A 21,733-nucleotide genomic window follows, 5' to 3' on the forward strand; every position below is an offset into this window, starting at 1 on the left:
GAAAAGCCATAGGTTTGACTGGATGGACCTTTGTCAGCAAAGTAATGTTTATGCTTTTAAGTAAGCTGTCTAGGTTTGTCATAACTTTTCTTCCAAGGAGCAAGCGTCTTTTAATTTCATGGCTGCAGTCACTGTCAACAGACATTAGGAGCCCAGGAAAATAAAATCTGTCACTGTTTACACTTTTTCCCCATCTGCTTGCCATGAAGTAATGGGACTGATGGGACCGGATGCCATGATCTTAGTTTTTTGAAAGTTGAGATTTAAGCCAGCTTTTTCATTCTCCTCTTTGAACCTCATCAAGAGGCTGTTTAGTTCCTCTTTGCTTTTTGCCATTAGGGTGGTGTCATCTGTGTACCTGAGGTTATTGCAGCTTGTGCTTTATCTAGCCCGACATTTTGCATGATGTACTCTGATGTATTCTGCACGTAAGTTAAATAAACAGGGTGACAATATACAGCCTTGATGTACGCCTTTCCCAGTTTGGAACCAGTCTTTGTTCCATGTCTGGTTCTAACTGTTGCTTCTTGACCTGCATGCAGGTTTCTCAGGAGGCAGGTAAGGTGGACTGACTGGTATTCACATCTCTTTAAGAATTTTCCATGGTTTGTTGTGGAGAAGGAACTGGCAACCCACTCCGGTGTTCTTGCCTTGAGAATCCCTGGGACAGGGAAGCCTGGTGGGCTGCTGTCTATGGGGTTGCACAGAGTTGGACATGACTGAAGCGACTTAGCAGCAGCAGCAGAAGCATGGTTTGTTGTGATCCACACAGTCAAAGGTTTTAGCAGTGTCAGTGAGACAGAAGTACATGTTTTTCTGGCATTCCCTTGCTTTCTCTATGATCCAATGTCTGTTGGCAATTTGATGCCTTTTCTAAATCTGGCTTGTACATCTGGAAGTTCTTCATTCATGTACTGCTGAAGCCTCGCTTGGAGAATTTGGAGCATTACTTTGCTAGCATGCGATTGTGTGGTAGTTTGAACATTCCTTGGCATTCCCCTTCTTTGGGATTGGAATGAAAACTGACCTTTTCCAGTCCTGTGGCCACTGCTGAGTTTTCCAAATCTGCTGGCATATTGAGTGGAGCACTTTCACAGTATCATCTTTTAGGATTTGAAATAGCTCAGCTGGAATTCCATCACCTCCACCAGCTTTGTTAGTAGTAATGCTTCCTATGGCCGACTTGACTTCATTCTCCAGGATGTCCGGCTCTAGGTAGGTGATTACACTATCTTGGTTATCAGGGTCATTAATATCTTTTTGTATAGCTCTGTGTATTCTTGCCACCTTTTCCTAATATCTTCTGCTTCTGTTGTATCTATACCATTTCTGTCCATTTTTGCATGAAATTTTCCCTTGGTATCTCTGATTTTCTTGAAGAGATCTCAAGTCTTTCCCAGTCTCTTATTTTCCTTTATTTCTTTGCATTGTTCACTTAAGAAGGTTTTCTTATCTTTCCTTGCTATTCTTTGGAACTCTGCATTCAGTTAAGTATATTTTTCCTTTTCTCCTTTGTCTTTTGCTTCTCTTCTTTTCTCAGCTATTTCTAAGTCCTCCTCAGACAACCATTTTGTCTTGCTGTATTTCTTTTTCTTGGGGATGGTTTTAGTCACCACTTCCTATACAGTGTTAGGAACCTCCGTCCATAGTTCTTCAGATACTCTGTGTCAGATTAATCCCTGGAATCTATTTGTAACTTCTACTGTATAATCCTAAGGGATTTGATTTAGGTCATACTTGAATGGCCTAGTGATTTTCCCTACTTTCTTCTATTTGAGCCTGAATTTTGCATTAAGGAGCTCATGGTCTGAGCCACAGTCAGCTCCACGTCTTGTTTTTGCTGACTGTATAGAGCTTCTCCATTCTCAGCTGCAAAGAATATAATCAGTCTGATTTCTGTATTGACCATCTGGCGATGTCCATATGTAGAGTCATCTCTGGTGTTGTTGGAAGAGGGTGTTTGCTATGAACAGTGTGTTCTCTCGGCAAAACTCTGTTAGCCTTTGCCCTGCTTCATTTTGTGCTCCAAGGTCAAACTTGCCTTTTACTCCAGGTATCTCTTGACTTCCTACTTTTGCATTCCAGTCCCCTATGATGAAAAGGACTTCCCTGGTGGCTCAGATGGTAAAGCATCTGCCTACAACGTGGGAGACCTGGGTTCAATCCCTGGGTTGGGAAGATCTCCTGGAGAAGGAAATGGCAACCCACTCCAGTACTCTTGCCTGGAAAATCCCATGAATGGAGGAGCCTGTTAGGTTACAGTCCATGGTGTTGCGAAGAATCGGACACAACTGAGCAACTTCACTTCATTATGAAAAGAACATTTTTTTTGGCTGTTAGTTCTAGAAGGTCTTGTAGATCATCATAGAACCGTTCAGCTTCAGCTTCATTGGCATTAGTGGTTGGGGCATAGACTTGGATTACTGTGATATTGAATGGTTTGCCTTGGAAATGAGATCTTTCTGTCATTCTTGAGATTGCACCCAAGTACTGCATTTTGGACTTTTTTGTTGACTATGAGGGCTACTCCATTTCTTCTAAAGGATTCTTGCTCACAGTAGGTATAACGGTCATCTGAATTAAATCCACCCATTCCCATCCATTTTAGTTCACTGATTCCTAAAATGTCTATGTTCACTCTTGCCATCCCGCTTGACCACTTCCAATTTACCTTGACTCATGGGCCTGACATTCCAGGTTCCTATGCAGTATTGCTCTTCATAGCATTGAACTTTTCTCTCACCACCAGACACATCGACAACTGGGCGTTGTTTCCTCTTTGGTTCAGCTTCCTCATTCCTTCTGGAGCTATTTCTCCGTTCTTCTCCAGTAGCATATTGGACACCTACTGACCTGCTGGAGGGTTCATCTTTCAGTGTCATATCTTTTTGGCTTTTCATGCTGTTCATGGGGTTCTCAAAGACAATGATGCTGAATTGGTTTGTCATTTTTTTCTCCAGTGGACCACGTTTTGTTAGAACTCCCCACTTTGACCTGTTCATCTTGGGCGGCTCATAGTTTCACTGACAAGGCTGTGATCCATGTGATCATTTTGGTTAGTTTTCTGTGATTCTGGTCTTCATTCTATCTGTGCTCTGATGGATGAGGATAAGAGGCTTGTCCAAACTTCTCATAGGAGGGACCAGCTGTGGGGAACACAGAGTCTTCCTCCAGTGGGCAGGGCCATGCTCAGTAAATCTTTAGTCCAATTTCCTGCTTATGGGTGAGGCTGTGTTCTCTCCCTGTAGTTTGGCCTGAGGCAGCCCAGTCCTAGAGTTTGGTGGTGGTAATTTTACATTCAGTTCAGTTGCTCAGTTGTGTCTGACTCTTTGTGACCCCATGGACTGCAGCACATCAGGCGTCCCTGTCCATCACCAACTCCTGGAGTTTACTCAAACTCATGTCCATCGAGTTGGTGATGCCTTCCAACCATCTCATCCTCTGTCATCCCCTTGTCTTCCTGCCTTAAGTGTTTCCCTGCATCAGGGTCTTTTCCAGTGAGTCAGTTCTTTGCATCAGGTGGCCAAAGTATTGGAGTTTCAGCTTCAGCATCAGTCCTTCCAGTGAATATAGAGGACTGATTTCCTTTACGATTGTCTGGTTTGATCTCCTTGCAGTCCAAGGGACTCTCAAGAGTCTTCTCCAACACTACAGTTCAAGCCATCAATTCTTCGGCACTCAGCTTTCTTTATAGTCTAACTCTCACATTTATACATGACTACTGGAAAAACCATAGCTTTGACTAGATGGACCTTTGTGGGCAAAGTAATGTCTCTGCTTTTTAATATGCTGTCTAGGTTGGTCATAACTTTTCTTCGAAGGAGCAAGTCTTTTTTAATTTCATGGCTTCAGTCACCATCTGCAGTGATTTTGGAGCACCGCCCCCCCCCCCCCGCCCCAAAATAAAGTCAGCCACTGTTTCCACTGTTTCCCCATCTATTTGCCATGAAGTGTTGGGACCAGATGCCATGATCTTAATTTTACATTGGAACCCATGTATTATATATGTGAAAGAGTTTTCTTGAACATTGTTTAGCTGTTTGGGCAATGTGTCCTTATAGTTTTGTTTTATTTCTTTATTTAAAAGCTGGTTGTAATTTACTAAGTTGGTGCTTTTTGAACTGCTATTAAAAAAGTTTGCTTGCTTGTACTTTAGAGATATTGGAAGAACTTTAGGACTTCCCAGGTGACGCTAGTGGTAAAGAATCTGCTTGCGAATGCAGGAGACACAAGAGTTTGTTTTATTTTTTCCTTTTTTTCCTGTTTATGCTTGCTGCTTTTTATTTTTAGTAGAAGTATAGTTGATTTATAGTGTTATGTTAATTTCTGCTATACAACAAGGTGACTCAGTTATACACATATATACATTCTTTTTATTTATACACACACACACACACACACACACACTTTTCCATTATGGTATATCCCAGGAGATTGGATCTAGTTCCCTTGCTGTGCACTAGGACATTGTTATTTATTCATTCTAAATGTAATATGCATGCATGCGTGCGTGCGTGAGTGCTAAGTTGCTTCAGTCGAGTCCAACTCTATGCAACCCTATGGCCTGTATAGTTTATATCTACTAACCCCAAACTCCCAGTCCTTCCCGCTCCCTCTACCCGCCCTCCTTGGCAACCACAGGTCTGCTCTATATGTCTTTGAGCCTGTTCTGTTCAGTTCAGTTCAGCTCAGTCGTGTCTGACTGTTTGTGACCCCATGAATCGCAGCACACCAGGCCTCCCTGTCCATCACCAACTCCCGGAGTTCACTCAGACTCACGTCCATCGAGTCGGTGATGCCATCCAGCCATTTCATCCTCTGTCGTCCTCTTCTCCTCCTGTCCCCAATCCCTCCCATCATCAGTCTTTTCCAGTGAGTCAACACTTTGCATGAGGTGGCCAAAGTACTGGAGTTTCAGCTTTAGCATCATTCCTTCCAAAGAAACCCAGGGCTGATCTCCTTTAGAATGGACTGGTTGGATCTCCTTGCAGTCCAGGAGACTCTCAAGAATCTTCTCCAACACCTCAGTTCAAAAGCATCAATTCTTCGGCACTCAGCTTTCTTCACAGTCCAACTCTCACATCCATACATGACCACTGGAAAAACCATAGCCTTGACTAGACAGATCTTTGTTGGCAAAGTAATGTCTCTGCTTTTGAATATGCTATCTAGGTTGGTCATAACTTTTCTTCCAAGGAGTAAGCGTCTTTTAATTTCATGGCTGCAGTCACCATCTGCAGTGATTTTGGAGCCCCCAAAAATAAAGTCTGACACTGTTTCCACTGTTTCCCCATCTATTTGCCATGAAGTGATGGGACCAGATGCCATGATCTTCATTTTCTGAATGTTGAGCTTTAAGCCAACTTTTTCACTCTCCTCTTTCACTTTCATCAAGAGGTTTTTTAGTTCCTCTTCACTTTCTGCCATTTGAGCCTGTAGATAGTTCATTTGTGCCATATTTTAGATTCCACATATAAGTGATATTGTATATTTGTTTTTGCCTGTCGAACTTACTTCACTTAGTGTGATAATCTCCAGGCCCATCCGTGTTGCTGCGAACGACACTATCACATTCTTTTCAGTGGTCGAGTAGTGTTCTACTGTGTATACGTACCACATCATCTTTATCCATTCATCTGTCACTGGACGTTTTGGTTGTTTCCTGGTCTTGGCTGTTGTGTGACTAGTACTGCTATGAGCACAGGGGTGCTTGTATCTTTTTGAATTATACTTTTGCCTAGGTATATGCCCAGTACTGGGATTGCTAGATTGTGGTAACTCTGTTTTTATTTTTTGAGGGACCTCTGTGCTGTTTTCCGTAGTAGCTGCATGAACTTACATTCTCCCCAACAGTTTAGGAGGCTTCCATTTTCTCTACACCCTCTCCAGAATTTGTTATTTTATAGACGTTTAAATGATGACTGTTCTTTTCTTCCCCCAGTGATGGCCATTCTGACCAGTGTGAGGTGATACTTCATTGTTTGTTTGTTTTTAATCATTTTACCTCTATTTATTTATTTGTGGCCATGCTGGGTCTTTGTTGCTGTTTGGGCTTTTCTCTAGTAGCGAAAAGCAGGGGCTGCTCTCTAGTTGTGCTTGAGGGCTTCTCATTGTGGTGGCTTCTCATGTTGAGGAGCATGGCCTCTAGGGCTCTTTGGCTTCAGTAGTTGAAGCTTCCAAGCTCAGTAGTTACTGCTCCTGGGCTCCAGAGCACAGGCTCCATAGTTGTGGCGAATGGGCTTAGTTGTTCAACATGTGGGAATCTTCCCAGATCAGGGATCCAACCTGTGTCTCCTGCACGGCCTGGTGGATTCTTTACCCCTCAGCCACTGGGGAATCCCTCACTGTAGTTTTGTTTTGCATTTCTCTAATAGAAAGCGTCTTCTTATGTGCTTACTGCCCCTTTATGTCGTCTTTGGGTTTCCCAGGTAGCTCAGTGGTAAAGAATCTGCCTCCTAAGCAGCAGACCCGAGTTTGATCCCTAGGTTGGAAAGATCCCTTGAAGAAGGAAATGGCAACCCACTCCAATATTCTTGCCTGGAAAATCCCATGAACAGGGGAGCCTGGCAGGTTATAATCCATGGGTCACAAAGAGTTGGACAACTTCCAGCAACTAAGCAGCAACAGCAGCATGTATTTTCTCCCCTTCTGTGGGTTGTTTTTTCATTTTTTAATGATTTCCTTTGGTGTGGAAAAGCTTTTATTAGTTTCCATTTGTTTATTTTGTTTTTATTTCTATTGCCTTGGTAGATTGACCTAAGAAAATATTGGTACAGTTTATATTAGAGACTATTTGGTCCATGCTTCCTTCTAGAAATTGTATGGCATTATGTATTATGTTTGTCTTTAAGCCATTTTGAGTTTATTTTTGTGCATGATGTGAGGGTGTATCCCAATTTCATTGATTTACATACACCTCCAACTTTCCCAATACCGGTTGCTGAAGAGACTGTCTTTTTCCCATTTTATATTCTTGACTCCTTGGTCGAAGATTCACTGATGTTAGGTGTGTGGGTTTATTTTTGGGCTGTCTGTTCTGTTCTGTTGATCTGGATGTCTATTTTTGTATCAATATCACATTGTTTTGATTACGTAGCTTTGTAGTATTGTGTGAAGTCTGGGAGAGTTGTCTCCTGGTTTGTTTTTTTCCCTCAGGATTCCTTTGGCAATTCGGGTTCTTTTATGGTTCCATCTGAACTTTTGGATTATTTATTCCAAATAGTTTAGTTCTGCAAAAAATGTAATTTGCTAAGAATTGTGTTCAGTCAGTAAATTGTTTTGGGTAGCATTGTTGTTTTAACGATGCATATTTTCTCAATTCAGGAGCATGGGATATCTTCTGATTTCTTTGAATTCTATTTAATTTCCTTTACTGAAATATTACAGTTCTTAGTGTATAAGTCTTTTGACTTTTTCAGTCAGGTTTATTCCTAGGTATTTTATTTTTTCGGTGTGATTTTGAAAAGTATCATTTTTTTTAACATTCCTGATCTGATATTTCATTGGTAATGAGAAGAAATTTACACAACTGATTTCTAAATGTTAATCTTATACCCTGCTGCTTTACTGAATTCATTTATAAGATCGAGTAGCTTTTGTGTGAAGGTCCGTAGGGTTTTCTGTATATTGTACCATGTCATATGCGTATAGTGACAGCTTTACCTCTTCCCTTCCAGTTTGCATACCTTTTCTTTCTCTTTTGTCTGATTGCTGAGGCTTGAACTTCCCATACTATGTTGAGTAGAAGTGGTAAGAGCTGGCATCCTTGCCTTGTTCCAGATTTTAGTGGGAATGCTTTCAGGTTTTCACCGTTGAGCTTTATATTGACTGACTGACTGTCAGAAATAGCTTTTATTATGTTGAGATATATTCCCCTCTGTACTCACTTTGGTAAGAGGGTTTTTTTTTTTAAATTTATTTACATATTTAATCATTTTATTTTTGGCTTTGTTGGGTCTTCATTGCTTCACCGGCTTTTCTCTAGTTTCAGTGAGTGGAGGCTACTCACCGTGGCTCATGGCCTTCTGACTGCAGTGGCTTCTCTTACGGGGGAGCATGGGTTAGAGGGTGTTCAGGCTGCACTAGTTGTAGCATTTGGACTGAGCAGTTGTGGCTCCTGGCCTCTGGAGGACAGGCTCAGTAGTTGCGGTGCATAGGCCTGGCTGCTCTGCTGCCCGTGGGATCTTCCCAGATGAGGGGTTGGACCTGTATCTCCTTTATCAGCAGGTATATTCTTTACCGCTGAGCCACCAGGGGAGCCCCTGTAAGAGTTTTTGTCGTGAATGATATTAAATTTTCTCAAATGTTTTCTCTGTGTCTATTGAAATGATTGTGTGGTTTTCAAGATTTCTTTTGTTTATATGGTGTATTACATTGGTTTGCATATGGTGAACCATCTTTGTTAACTTGGGATGAATCCTACTTGGTTGTGGAATGTCATCTTTTTCAGTTGTTGTTGGATTCGGTTTGCTAATATTTTGTGGAGAAGTTTTGTGTCTATATTCATCAAGGATATTGACCTGTAATCTTTTTTTTTTCCTCTTCAAAAAGTTTTTTGACTGTATTGGGTGTTTGTTGTTGCGTGAATTTTTTTCTAGTTATGGCCGTCAGGGTCTACTCTCCAGTGGCATGTGAAGTCTTCATCAGGGATCAAACCCGTGTCATCTGCACTGGCAGGTGGATTCTTTACCCCCGAGCCACCAAGGAAGCCCTGTAATTTTCTTTTTTGATGGTGTCTTTGTCTGGGTTTTGCTATCAGGGAGACGGTACCTTCATAGAATGTCCTTGGGAGTCTCCTCTTCAATCTTTTGAAGGAATTTGAGAAGGATCAATATAAATTCTTCTTTGTATGTTTGGTAGAACTTGCCTGTGAAGTCATATGGTCCTGGACTTTTGTTTGTAGGGAGTTTTTTTGTTGTTGTTTTTTAAGTTACAGATTTTATTTCACTTTTAGTGAGCAGTCTGTTCAAATTGTCTCTTCTTAGTCTGTTTTGGAGGACTGTATGTTTCTAGAAAGTTGTCTGTTTTTTCTAGGTTGTCAAATTTGTTGGCATATAATTGTAAATTTCTCTTAAGGTTTTTTGTACTTCTATGGTATGGATTGAGGTTTCTCTTTTTTCATTTCTTATTTTGTTTATTTGGGTTCTCTCTTCTCTTCTTGGTGAACCTGACCAGAGGTTTGTTAGTTTTATTTATTATTTCAAAGCATGAACTCTTGGTTCCTTTTTTTTTTTCTTTTTTTTTTTTTCGGTTGTGCCACGAGGATTGTGGGATCTTAGTTCCCCAACCAGGGATCAGACCCAGGCTCTTGGCAGTGAAAGTGCAGAGTCTTAAGCACTGGACCACTGGGCTTCTTCCTGCCATGGCTTCTCTTGTTGCGGTGCACGGGCTCCTTAGAATTCCCTTTCTGTTTTTTCAACCTCTATTGTATTTATTTCCTCCCTTATCTTTGTTATTTCCTTCCTCCTGCTGACTTTGGGTTTTGTTTGTTCATTTTTTTCTAATTTTTTTAGGTGATAAGTTAGCTTGAGATTTTTCTTTTGTTTTTGAAGAATGCTTGTATCACTCTGAACTTCCCTCTGAGAATTGCTTTTGCTGCCTCCCATAGGTTTTGTATGGTTGTGTTTATCAAGATATTAAAAAAAATTATTTTTGGCTGTGCTGGATGTTTGTTGATATGTGGGCCTTTCTGTCGTTTTGGGGAGCGGGGGCTACTCACCACTTACTGGGCAAGGGCTTCTCGTTGCAGCGGCTTCTCTTGTGGAGTGTAGGCTCTCGGTGCGTGGGCTTCAGCAGCTGTGGTATATGTGGGCTCAGTGGTTGCACCTCTTGGGCTCTAGAGCACGGCCTCAATAGTCGGGGCGCACGGTGCTCGTTGCTCCCTGGTGTGTGAGATCTTCCCAGATGAGGGATCAAACCAATGTGTCCTGCATTGGCAGGCGGAGTCTTTACCACTGAGTCGCCAGGAAAGCCCCTCGTTGTAATTTTGATCTGCATTTCTTCAATAATTAAAACTGTTATTCTTAATGATGAGTAGTCTTCCCCAGTGATGAAGGACAGTCCATCCTGAGGAAGCCTGTCCTGTTCTTGATGGTATTTTATATTCACTCAGTTCACATTTGAAGGGTGTACTGTGCTGTTTATGTTATGTGCTGAGAATAATTAGTCAGCAAGATAAGAGCTTGTATTTGTATATGTATTTGGGTGCACAAACACAAACTAATACTTTCAAATAAGAATGCTATGAAAACCAGAAAATGGTAATTTGATAGTGACTGTATACTTGAGTTATAAAACGTTAGTTGCTCAATTTTAGAAGTAATGTGAATATTTTGTCTCTTGCCTTTAAGAATTTGCAGTGTGAACTGGGTATGCCACATAGCTTTCTTTAGATACTAAAAATTTAATCTTCTGAAGCAATCTGGAAGTCTCAATATAGTTAAATGTGTAAACCAAGTGAAAGATCTGGAAATAGATTTTTCTTAACAATTAAGAATTTTATTACATAATTGTACCATATAATGCATTTTAGAGAATAACATTGTTATTAATGCTATAGTTTGCAGTGTTATGTAGACTGGATTAAAAAATTTCTCATTAGTTAACCATTGTGGGAGACCAAAAGAAATCTATCTTCTGTGAAAAATGTTTTAATGTTGAGTTCTTTTGAAAAGCATGATGAAAATGAGACATTCACAGCAGTGTATCTGTATATACAAGATTTGTAGATGATTACCGATGTGTTTACTAGTCTTTGTAAGAGTGTCCTGGTTGTCACTGTAGGCAAATTATCTCTCGGTTCAGTAGCTCAGTCGTGTCTGACAGTTTGTGACCCCATGGACTGCAGCACACTAGGCCTCCCTGTCCATCACCAGCTCCCGGAGTTTACTCAGACTCATGTCCATTGAGTCAGTGATGCCATCCAACCATCTCATGCTCTGTCGTCCCCTTCTCCCACCTTCAATCTTTGCCAGCATCAGGGCCTTTTCCAGTGAGTCAGTTCTTTGCATCAGGTGGCCAAAGTATTGGAGTTTCAGCTTCAGCATCAGTCTTTCTAATGAATATTCAGGACTGATTTCCTTTAGGATTGACTGGTTGGATGTCCCTGCAGTCCAAAAGACTCTCAAGAGTCTTCTCCAACACTGCAGTTCAAAAGCATAGATTCTTTGGCTTCAGCTTTTTTTATGGTCCAACTCTCACATCCATACATGACAACTGGAAAAACCATAGCTTTGACTATAGGGACATTTGTCAGCAAAGTGATGTTTCTGCTTTTTAATATGTTATTTGGGTTTGTCATAGCTTTTCTTGCAAGGAGCAGGCATCTTTTAGTTTCATGGCTGCAGTCACTGTCTGCAGTGGTTTTGGAATCCAATAAAATAAAGTCTGTCACTGTTTTCATTTTTCTTCCATCTATTTGTTATGAAATGATGAGATTGAATGCCATGATCTTAGTTTTTTGGATGTTGAGTTTTAAGCTAGCGTTTTCACTTTCCTCTTTCACTTTCATCAAAAAGCTCTTGAGTTCCTCTTTACTTGCTGCCATTAGGGTGGTGTCATCTGCATATCTGAGGTTATTGATATTTCTCCTGGCAATCTTGATTCCACTTTGTGCTTCATCCAGCTCAGCGTTTCTCATGATGTACTCTGCATATAAGTTAAATAAGCAGGGTGACAATATACAGCCTTGACGTACTCCTTTTCCTATTTGGAACCGGTCTGTTGTTCCATGTCCAGTTCTAACTGTTGCTTCCTGACCTGCATACAGATTTGTCAAGAGGCAGGTCAGGTGGTCTGGTATGCCCATCTCTTTCAGAATTTTCCACAGTTTATTGTGATCCACACAGTCAAAGGCTTTGGCATAGTCAAGAAAGCAGAAATAGATGTTTTTCTGGAACTCTCTTGCTTTTTTGATGATCCAGTGGATGTTGGCAATTTGATCTCTGGTTCCTCTGCCTTTTCTAAAACCAGCTTGAACATCTGGAAGTTCACGGTTCACATATTGCTGAAGCCTGACTTGGAGAATTGGTCAGAGGGATAAAATTGGAGAGAATGAAATTTCAGAAATTGTAACTTTTAGGTCAACATTTCTAAGATTTCATACTCGGAAACATTAAGATTACCCTAAAATTTTAATAGGTGTTTTATGATAAAAATATCCTTCATGTTAGGGGTCAGTTAGGTAGATGGCTACTATTTATTGAGTGCCAGGCCTGTGCTGAGCATTTTATTTGCATCTATCACTTAACTCTCACAGTATCCCATGAGGTAGGAAGAAAAGCATGATCTATGGTATTTCAGAAGGAGAGAGAAAAGAAATGGTTTTAATACAGAAGGGGTGAGACCCAGATCTGTCAAGCTGACTCACCAGGGTAACCTATAAACTCTCCTATTGCACACAATGCAAATTCCAGGTAAACTGTTAAAAAAAAAAACTCTCTCTTTTTTTCTTTTCACCAAAATGGTTTTATTTCGGCCACTGATAACATGTGCAACAATGCAACTGTATCATTACTTTGTTTTGTTTCCTTAAGTATTACTTAAATATGCATGGAAAATACATGTGTACGTTTAAGAAATGTAACACATTACAGTCCTTTGTAAACAGAACTCCTCAATATATTTTCCTGCTTTGTTTCATACATAAATAACACAATCTACAAAGTTATAAATAAAACTTAACTCTTATGACCTAAACATATATACAAATTTTGGAGCTTGACAAGAGTGTTTTCTTTCTGATTTTATATAAGTAACAACATGCAGTATTTGCAATGTTTTTTTAATCATATGCTGCTGCTGCTGCTGCTGCTGCTGCTGCTAAGTCGCTTCAGTCGTGTCCGACTCTGTGTGACCCCATAGACAGCAGCCCTCCAGGCTCCGCCGTCCCTGGGATTCTCCAGGGAAGAACACTGGAGTGGGTTGCCATTTCCTTCTCCAACAAAAAACAAAAACTCTTACAGTGAAATCCCTAGGTGCCAGAAATGAAGATGGAACTGTAAAACAGAAGTGATAATTGAGGCCAAGAGACAGAATCTTGGGTGAGGAGTTAGAACAGGGATCTTGACCTCTACGTAAAACTGGGACTCCCAAGGGACCTTCACTGAAGCAGTGGAAAAGAAAAATATCTGCTTTATGCTGTGGGAAGATGACAGAGTTCTCAGTCTCTGACTTCAGTCTAGGGGCAGGGCAGGTAGTCTCCTGTGACAGATCCTGGGCATGGGTTACTTGGGTATATGCTTGAAAGTTTTGTTATATGATTGGCAACCCCAGAGTCGATGAACAACAGTAACAACATTGTTCTGGATCAGTAATGTTCTTTGGTTGTCTGGCAGAAGCAAATATAAAACTCCTCTTGGGGGGAAGCTCTCACAATCCAGAAGGGATTCTCACAGAAAAAACAATTTTCAGGAGAAGTAAGTTTTCAAAAAAACTACAAAAGTATCCCGGCAAATAATCCTCCATGAGTAAGAGTCACCAGTTAAATAATGATTAGATGTGTTTATTTTTATGATTTTTCATTACTAGGGTGTAGAAGTGTAACTGATTTTTGTGTATTTATTTTGTATTCTGCAACTTTGCAGAATTCATTTGTTCTAATAAGGTTTTTTTGGGGGGTGGTGTTGAATCTGTAGAGTTTTCTTATGTATAAGATCATGTCATTTGTGAACAGAACTAGTTTTATTTCTTTCTTTCCAAAATAAATGCCTTTAATTTCTTTTTCTTGGCAGTTGCAGGTTGGACACAACTTAGCAACTGAATAACAGCTATGTTGAATAGAAGTGGTGAAAGCAGGCATCCTTGTCTTGTTCTTGTCTTTGGAGAAAGTCTGTCAGTCTTTAATTTACTGTTGCATGCCATGTTAGCTCTGGTTTTGCTGTTGTTGTTTTTCATAGCTGTCCCTAATCATGCTGAGGAAATTTCCTTCTGTTTCTAGTTCGTGAAGTGTGGTTTTTGTTTGGGTTTTTTTGGCTTTGCGGGATCTGTGTTCCTTTGCCTGTGCTTTCTCTGGTTGAGGTGAGCAGGGGACTCCTTGCCTCTGCTTCGTTGCAGTGTGTAGGCTTCTCATTGCAGTTACTTCTGTTATTGTGGGGGGCGGGCTTTAGGCACGTGGGCTCAGCTGCAGCTCACAAGCTCTAGCGCCCGATAGTTGTGGCACATGGGCTCTGCGGCATGTGGCATCTTCCTGGACCAGGGATTGAACCAGTGTCTCCTGCATTGCAAGGTGGGTTCTTAAAGCACTGGACCACCAGGGAAGCCCTATGAAGTGTTCTTTAATGAGAGGGCTTTTACTTCTGTCAAATGATTTTTTCTTAGCAGTTGACACTCTCATGTGATTTTCTACTAATTCACAAAAATTAATTCACACTAATTCAATTGATGTGGTCTGTTACATAGATTGATTTTTGCATTTTGAACCGTATTTGCACATTTGGGTAGATTCACTTGGTTGTGGTATATACAGTAATCTCTTACGATGCTGTTTAATTCAGTTTGCAAGTATTTTTTGAGAACTTTTGCACCAGTAGTCATAAAGGATATCTAGTTTTCTTGCACTGTCTTTGTATCAGGGTATTTGGTGTCAAGGGTAATGCTCCTGCTGCTGCTAAGTCGCTTTAGTTGTGTCCAACTCCGTGTGACCCCATAGATGGCAGCCCACTGGGCTCCCCAATCCCTGGGATTCTCTAGGCAAGAACACTGGAGTGGGTTGCCATTCCCTTCTCCAATGCATGAAAGGGAAAAGTGAAAGTGAAGTCGCTAGTTGTGTCCGACTCTTAGCGACCCCATGGACTGCAGCCCACCAGGCTCCTCCGTCCATGGGATTTTCCAGGCAAGAGTACTGGAGTGGGGTGCCATTGCCTTCTCCAAGGGTAATGCTGGTTTCATAGAATTAGTTGGGAAGTTTTCCCTTTCCATCCATTTTTTGGAAGAGTTTCAAAAGGCTTGGTGTTAATTCCTTAAATGTTTGGTAGAATTTACCAGGTAAACCATCTGGTCCTGGGTTTTCCTATTTGGGGTGGGTTTAATGACAGATTAACCCTCCTTAATGGTTACAGGTTTGTTCAGTTTTTCTGTTTCTTCATTAGTCAGTTTTTGTAGGTTGTGTTACTAGAAGTTTGTCCATTTAACCTGTTACTGAGTTTTTTGTTTATAGTGTTCTCCTGAAATCCTCCCTCCCCTATATTTTCGACTGTGTATCACATGGCTTGCAGAACCTCAGTTCCCTGAGCTGGGACCTAACCTGTACCCTCAAACATGAAAGCACAGTCCTAACCACTGGTCTGCCAGTGAGTTCCCTTATAGTCCTTTCTGTTTCTGTAAAATTGGTAATACTGTCTTCCCTTTTATTTTTGATTCTAGTAATTTGTCTTCTTTTTTCTTGAGGTCAGTCTACCTCAAGCTTTGTCAATTAAAAAAAAAATTATTTACTTATTTATTTTTGGCTGTGCTGGGTCTTTGTTGCTGCTCTTGGGCTTTCTCTAGCGGCGGCCAGTTGGGGCTACTCTTTACTGCAGTACCCAGGCTTCGCCTTGTGGTGGCTTCTCTTGCACAGCATGGGCTCTAGGGCTCACGTGCTTCCGTAGTCGTGGTGCACGGGCTTCATTACTTTTCTGCATGTGGGATCTCACACCAGGGATTGAACCTGTGTCCCTTGTTTTGCAAGGTGAATTCTTAATACTGTACCACCAGGGAAGCCCCGTGTCAATTTCTTTTTGATCCTTTCAAAAAACAACTTTTGGTTTCATTAATTTTCTGTATTTCTCTATTTGATATTTTATCTATCTCCACTTTAAACTTTATTATTATTTTTATATATCTGTTATGTTTGGGTTTTCTTTGCTCTTTCTTGTTTCTTGAAGTGTGAAAGTAAAAGTGAAGTCGCTCAATTGTGTCCAACTCTTTGCGACCCCATGGACTGTAGCCTATCAGGCTCCTCCCATCCATGGGATTTTCCAGGCAAGAGCACTGGAGTGGGTTGCCATTTCCTGCTCCAGGGGATCTTCCCGACCCAGGAATCGAACCCGGGTCTCCCGCATTGCAGGCAGACGCTTTACCGTCTGAGCCATCATTCTTGAAGTATATAAGTAGGTTATTAATTTGTGACCTTTTTTTTTCTTTTTATGTACTTGTAGCTATAAATTTTGCTCTTTGCACTGCTTTGGCAGCATCCCATCAGTTTTGATGTGTTGTGTTTTTGTTTCCATTCTTCTCAAGGTACTAATTTCACTGTGATTTCTAATTTGACCCATTGGTTGATTATGACTGTTAATTTCTGCAGATGGATTTTCCAGTTTTCTCTTGGGTTATTGATTTTGCATTTCATTCCATTGTGATTGAAAAAAATTCTTTCAAGAATTTGTAAGGGCTGTAAGAGGTCAGCCCTTTTACAATTATTAAGATGTGTTTTGTGGCCTAACATATGGTCTATTCTGGGAGATGTTCCACCTGTACTTGAGAAAAATGTGTATTCTGCTCTTGTTGGATAGAGTATTCTCTATATATTTTTAGATTGAATTGATTTTCAGTGTTGTTCAGCTCCTCTGTTTCCTTGTTGGTTTTCTGTTCAGTTCTATCTATTATTGAAAACTGGGATAAAGAGTTTCTGTTTGGGACAGTGAAATTCTAGAAATATAGTGATAATGGTTATACAGCATTGTGAATGTACTTAATCCCACTGAATTGCACACTTAAAATGGTTAAAATAGTTAAAAATTATTGAATGTAAAAAAGAAAATCAGAATTCTAAGACTGGAAAATGAACCAAGGAACTACTGGGAATAAAAATTACAGTTTTTGAATTTTTAAATTTAATAGACGTAGACCAAAGTCTCCACATAACTACTGATAGAATTAAAGTTGAGATATGGAGACTAGAATTAGAAAATTTTGAACGTGTCTAACAGGAGTTTCAGAAAAAGAATGGAAGGAACGTCCCTGGTGGTCCAGTGGGTAACAGTCCCCGCCCCGGCTGCAGGGAGTATGGGTTTATCTCTGGTTGGGAAACTATGATCCCACATGCTGTGCGGTGAGGGTGCAAAGGTCACATACACATATACACAAGAGAATAGAAAGGCCGCATTCAGAGACGAGGCTAGGATCTTACAAACAAATGAAAGACGTGACCACTCAGATTCTCTTTCTCTCTCTCTCTCACGCACGCACGCACGCACGGAATAGGAATAGAAAGCCCGTATTCAGAGAGATGAGGCTAGGATCTTAATAAATGAAAGACATGACCACTCAGATTCAGAAAGCCCAAAGAAGAATACCAAAGACAAAAGATTTTAAAAGCAACTAGAGTAAAAAAGATTCCTGCAAATTAATAGCAAGTTTTGCCACAGCATCAGTAGAGGCCACAGTAGAAAATGCCTTCAGAGAACTTTGTAAACCAAGAAATATTGGCTACAATTTTTGGGGAACAGAAGAGGGAACATATTCTGGGTAACATGTAGATGGTAGGGAATAGGTTAGAATTAGTATTTAAAGTTTTTTATGCTGTTCAGAAAGAAGAATGAAAGACACTTAAAGTAGATGATATGTTTGTTTTCACATCAGTAAGTATTTTAAAACAAAATTTCTCAAAGTGTATTGTTCAGTGTTAATAACTTTTTTGAAGAAAGTTTAAAGTTTGGAAATATATAGGAGAATGACAGCATGACCTTAGGGAAGAATTTAAGAGATAAAGTGCACAAAGTTTAAAAGGAAATATTATTATATATGATTACATAAAATTAAGAGTTTGTGCTTATCATGAAACACTGGTAAAAGACGTGAGTATTTCACAGAAGATGGAAGTATGAATGATCACAAGGCATGAAAAAATGCTAAACCTCATTGGTAAATGAGAAAATTCAAGTTAAATGAATCATTAAATTTTCATACCCACTGTATTACAAAAAAATAAAAAGTCTGATGGTGGTCAACTTTTAGTAAAGATGTATTTAAAAATGGACTATTCAATGTTGGAAATGTGAATTGTTGTGATTACTTTGAAAAATAGTTTGGCTGCCTCTAGTAAAGTTGAACATACACACCTGTGACTTAGTAGTTCTGTTCCTAGGTGTCTACTCTAGGGACGTATTTGCACACAAAGGTAAAAGTTAAGCGAACAAAATAGCAGCAGAACATGGTGGTGCAGAGCATTTGGAGGTACGCTGCCTGGAATAAGACCCCAGCTCTGCTACTTACTAGTTTTGTGACTTTTGGTAAGTTACTTAACCTCATTGTGACAGTGTTCTCTTCCGTAGATATAGTACTTTGTCCATCATACAAAGCTGATACAAGGATAAAGTAAATTGTATGTAAAGCCTGTCTTATGTTGGGTACTGTTTGTGACAATTACACATAACAGTATAGATGAATGTAAAAACTTGAAGTTGAGTAAAACAAGTTGCAGAAAAGTACGTATGACACACACAATGTATACAGTTCAAAGCCTATAACATTTAACAAAAGCTCTGCAAGAAAATTATTAAAATTTAGGAAGGTAGATACCCTTTGGAGAGGAAGGAGGTAGGTGGTAGGGAGGGGCACATGGGAAGTTTCTGTTTCTTAAACTCATGGGTAAATCACAGAGGTGATTTTCATTTTCTTTGGACTATACATGTTTATGTATTTTATTTCATAATAAACACTAAGAGTGGGATATGTGGAGTTAAACACTTGTTTGATGGAGGACTCCTTAGACATTGCTACTGTTAATTGTGCATCGTGAACTTTAAAGAGGCGTGTAGAACTTTTAGCACCCCCTGCTTGGTTATGGAACCTTTTGGGACTTAATAGCTGCATTATGTGATAGTTGATCTTTAGCTTGCGTTTTCGTGGATAAATAGGACTGTTTCACAGATGCACAGTTATTTTAAACCACCTACTGTAGTACATTTAGTTTGCTTAGATATTGTAATCTTATGAACAATATTGAAATATTTTATTAAAAACTTTTTTTTATCAACTGAAGTCATTGCTTATATCTTGAATTATGAAATCTTGACCCACCTGATTTGTACTCTTTCATTCCCTTTACTAAAGGAAGGAATTGTTGAGAACCTTTTCAAATGGGCCCGAGAAGCTGATCAGCCGCTGAGGACATACTCTACTGGTCTGTTAGGAGGTGCTATGGAGAATCAAGACATCGCTGCCAACTACAGGGATGAGAACTCACAGCTGGTAAGGGCTGTGTCAGAGTGACTTTTTCATGTAAGATAGTATATTCACTCATTCTTTCTTGCTACCTGAAGTTGAGTCAGTAGATCTTATTCTTATTCATTGTACTAAAGTATAGCTATAATATCAATATTTCAATTCTTACCTTATGTAAGAGTTTTGACTGTACCTTTTTTTTTAACTTGAAGATAGCAGTTTTTCATTTTGTCAAAGATCATGATAGTTTGTACCAGATAAACAGTACCATTTCCTCTTCCTTTCCCACATTTGGATTATGAAAAATTTCAAACATATAGCAAAATACAATTTTACAGCAAACACCTGTATATAGACCACTTACATTGATTGTGAACATTTACTGTATTTTTATTTATGACATACTCATCCATCCATTCACCCCTCTTCTCGTCTAGTCATCATTGTTTGTTTTTTTTAAATGCAGTTTGAAGTAAGTTGCAGGCCTGATCACTTTTTTTTTTTTTTTTAAACTAAGCATAATACTAAAGTTTTGGATCAGACCAAAAAATGAATACCTAAAGGAAAACATAAGTGGTGAACTTGAAAAATAGCTTATATAATTATGTGTAATGTGGATGACAGTATTTAACAGAATACAGATAAAAGTTTATAAAACCTTCATGTTTGCTTTTCAAAGACACTTGTAAAAAATTGTGAATATACCTAGTGTCTGCCCCTTCAAATGTGATGGTCCGGTCCAGCATGATCTGGACAGATGTGCTGTGAATTAGGTTTTATCTGCAAATCTTCTGGTTTAGATTCTTGGAAATTTTATGGGGAATGAGACTTTTAGCCATTATTTATTTCATCAAGCTGTAGGAAATCAAGTCAACATACTTGTCAGATCTGTACTCTTACCAGTCATTGAGATAACTGCCTGAGTATCCTTAAATGGAAGTAAGAATTACTTGACTCTTAAGATACAGAAGAGATAAATCTGTTTTATTCCAATATCTGTTGATAGGTGGCAATAGTGCTTCGAAGATTGAGGGAGCTACAGCTTCAGGAGGTAAATTCAAGGCAAGAAAGCAAGCGTCCTAGCCCACGAAAGCTCTCCTCTGAACCCCTTTTGCCTCTGGATGAAGAAGCTGTGGATATGGACTATGGCGACATGGCTGTGGATGTAGTGGATGGTGAACAAGAGGAAGCTTCTGGAGACATGGAGATCTCCTTTCATCTTGAGTCAGGCCACAAGACCAGTAGCAGAGTGAACTCAGCAACCAAACTTGAAGAAGGGGCATTGAGGAAAAACAAGTCAACAAAACAGGCTGACAGAGAGAGCTTCAGGAAAGCCAAGCAAAAGTTGGGTTTTTCATCATCCGATCCAGACCGCATGTTTGTTGAATTGTCCAACAGCAGCTGGTCAGAAATGTCCCCCTGGGTGATTGGCACCAATTATACCCTTTATCCTATGACTCCTGCTATTGAGCAGCGACTTATTCTCCAGTATTTGACCCCTTTAGGAGAATATCAGGAGGTAAGCTTACTGGGAAAAGTAGTGTTCACTCTTTAAGACTACTGTGTTTATTTCTGGGGTATTTTGTGATGGCATATTATACATTGATGTGTTTTCATTCTAATACAGAAAAGTCTGCGTCAAACTGGTAAAGTCTTATGGAAGTCACTCCTGATAAGGTCTTTTTGAACAAAATGTGCTTATATGCTTATCTTTATAAAGGAGGGAGGAAGGGTTTCTTTAGTCTTCTGTCAGGAAATATGTGAAAATAAATCCAAATGTTAAGACATGTTTTTGGTGTTCATTTCAGTTACTCCCCATATTCATGCAGCTTGGGTCACGGGAGTTGATGATGTTCTACATTGACTTAAAACAAACTAATGATGTCCTGCTTACATTTGAGGCACTCAAGGTAAAGTTCTTTAAAATATTAGTTCCTGAGCATTTAATTAATGTGGATTGTCTATGTGTTTTGGTATATAACATCTCTGGATTTTATTGTTTAGAATGTTTCTATTACCAGATGTGTGAGTAGCAACAAATGAAAATTTCTTGTGTAAATAGAAGAGTTGAGGCTTACCAAGTTACTAACTGTATACATATTGTATGATGTTAGGTTATCTAGAGTATAAATCAGAAAATGAATAAAGAAATAAAGATATACCCAAATTCAGTGAAAGTAAAGAAATTTCTAGGTTGCAAAAGGGCTAAATATAGGCAGGCAGGTATGTCTAGCCCACTAAATCCATACCTCTTCATGATAATTAAGGTAATCTGAAGGGAGAGAGGTTAAGTTGAATGAATAACATTGTGGCTATTACAGTTCTACCTAACAGGTAACTAATGGACACAGTATTGTTCTGTGATGTTTATAGTATTAGACAGATAAGTTATGTCTCTGCTGTTTATCATGTGGTTGAGAGAGCCAGGCATGTAAGCCTGTGATTTTTTTTGAATATTATAGATGTTGTGACAGAAGTATTGGGGCACAAAGGAAGGAATGGTCTGTTCTCTTTGAGAAATAGTAGCTTCTAATCAAAACCTCTGAAAAAGAGATGATGTTCTTATTCTTTAAAGATATAATTTCATTCCTGA

General features: G+C 39.6%; 1 protein-coding gene across 20 annotated transcripts in view; it reads left to right on the forward strand.

Moving 5' to 3' along the window:
- DCAF1 (DDB1 and CUL4 associated factor 1) overlaps positions 1 to 21,733 on the forward strand; it is an 89,448-nt gene that overhangs the window by 27,267 nt on the left and 40,448 nt on the right. For all 20 annotated transcript variants that reach the window (XM_042236156.2, XM_042236157.2, XM_060402514.1 and 17 more), the window contains 3 exons: positions 19,030 to 19,167; positions 20,147 to 20,659; positions 20,949 to 21,050. In XM_042236156.2, coding sequence (XP_042092090.2) covers positions 19,030 to 19,167; positions 20,147 to 20,659; positions 20,949 to 21,050 — 753 coding nt within the window. The remainder of the gene's footprint in view (positions 1 to 19,029; positions 19,168 to 20,146; positions 20,660 to 20,948; positions 21,051 to 21,733) is intronic.

The sequence above is a fragment of the Ovis aries genome, chromosome 19 (genome assembly GCF_016772045.2).
Source record: "Ovis aries strain OAR_USU_Benz2616 breed Rambouillet chromosome 19, ARS-UI_Ramb_v3.0, whole genome shotgun sequence".
NCBI classification, from domain to species: Eukaryota; Metazoa; Chordata; class Mammalia; order Artiodactyla; family Bovidae; genus Ovis; species Ovis aries.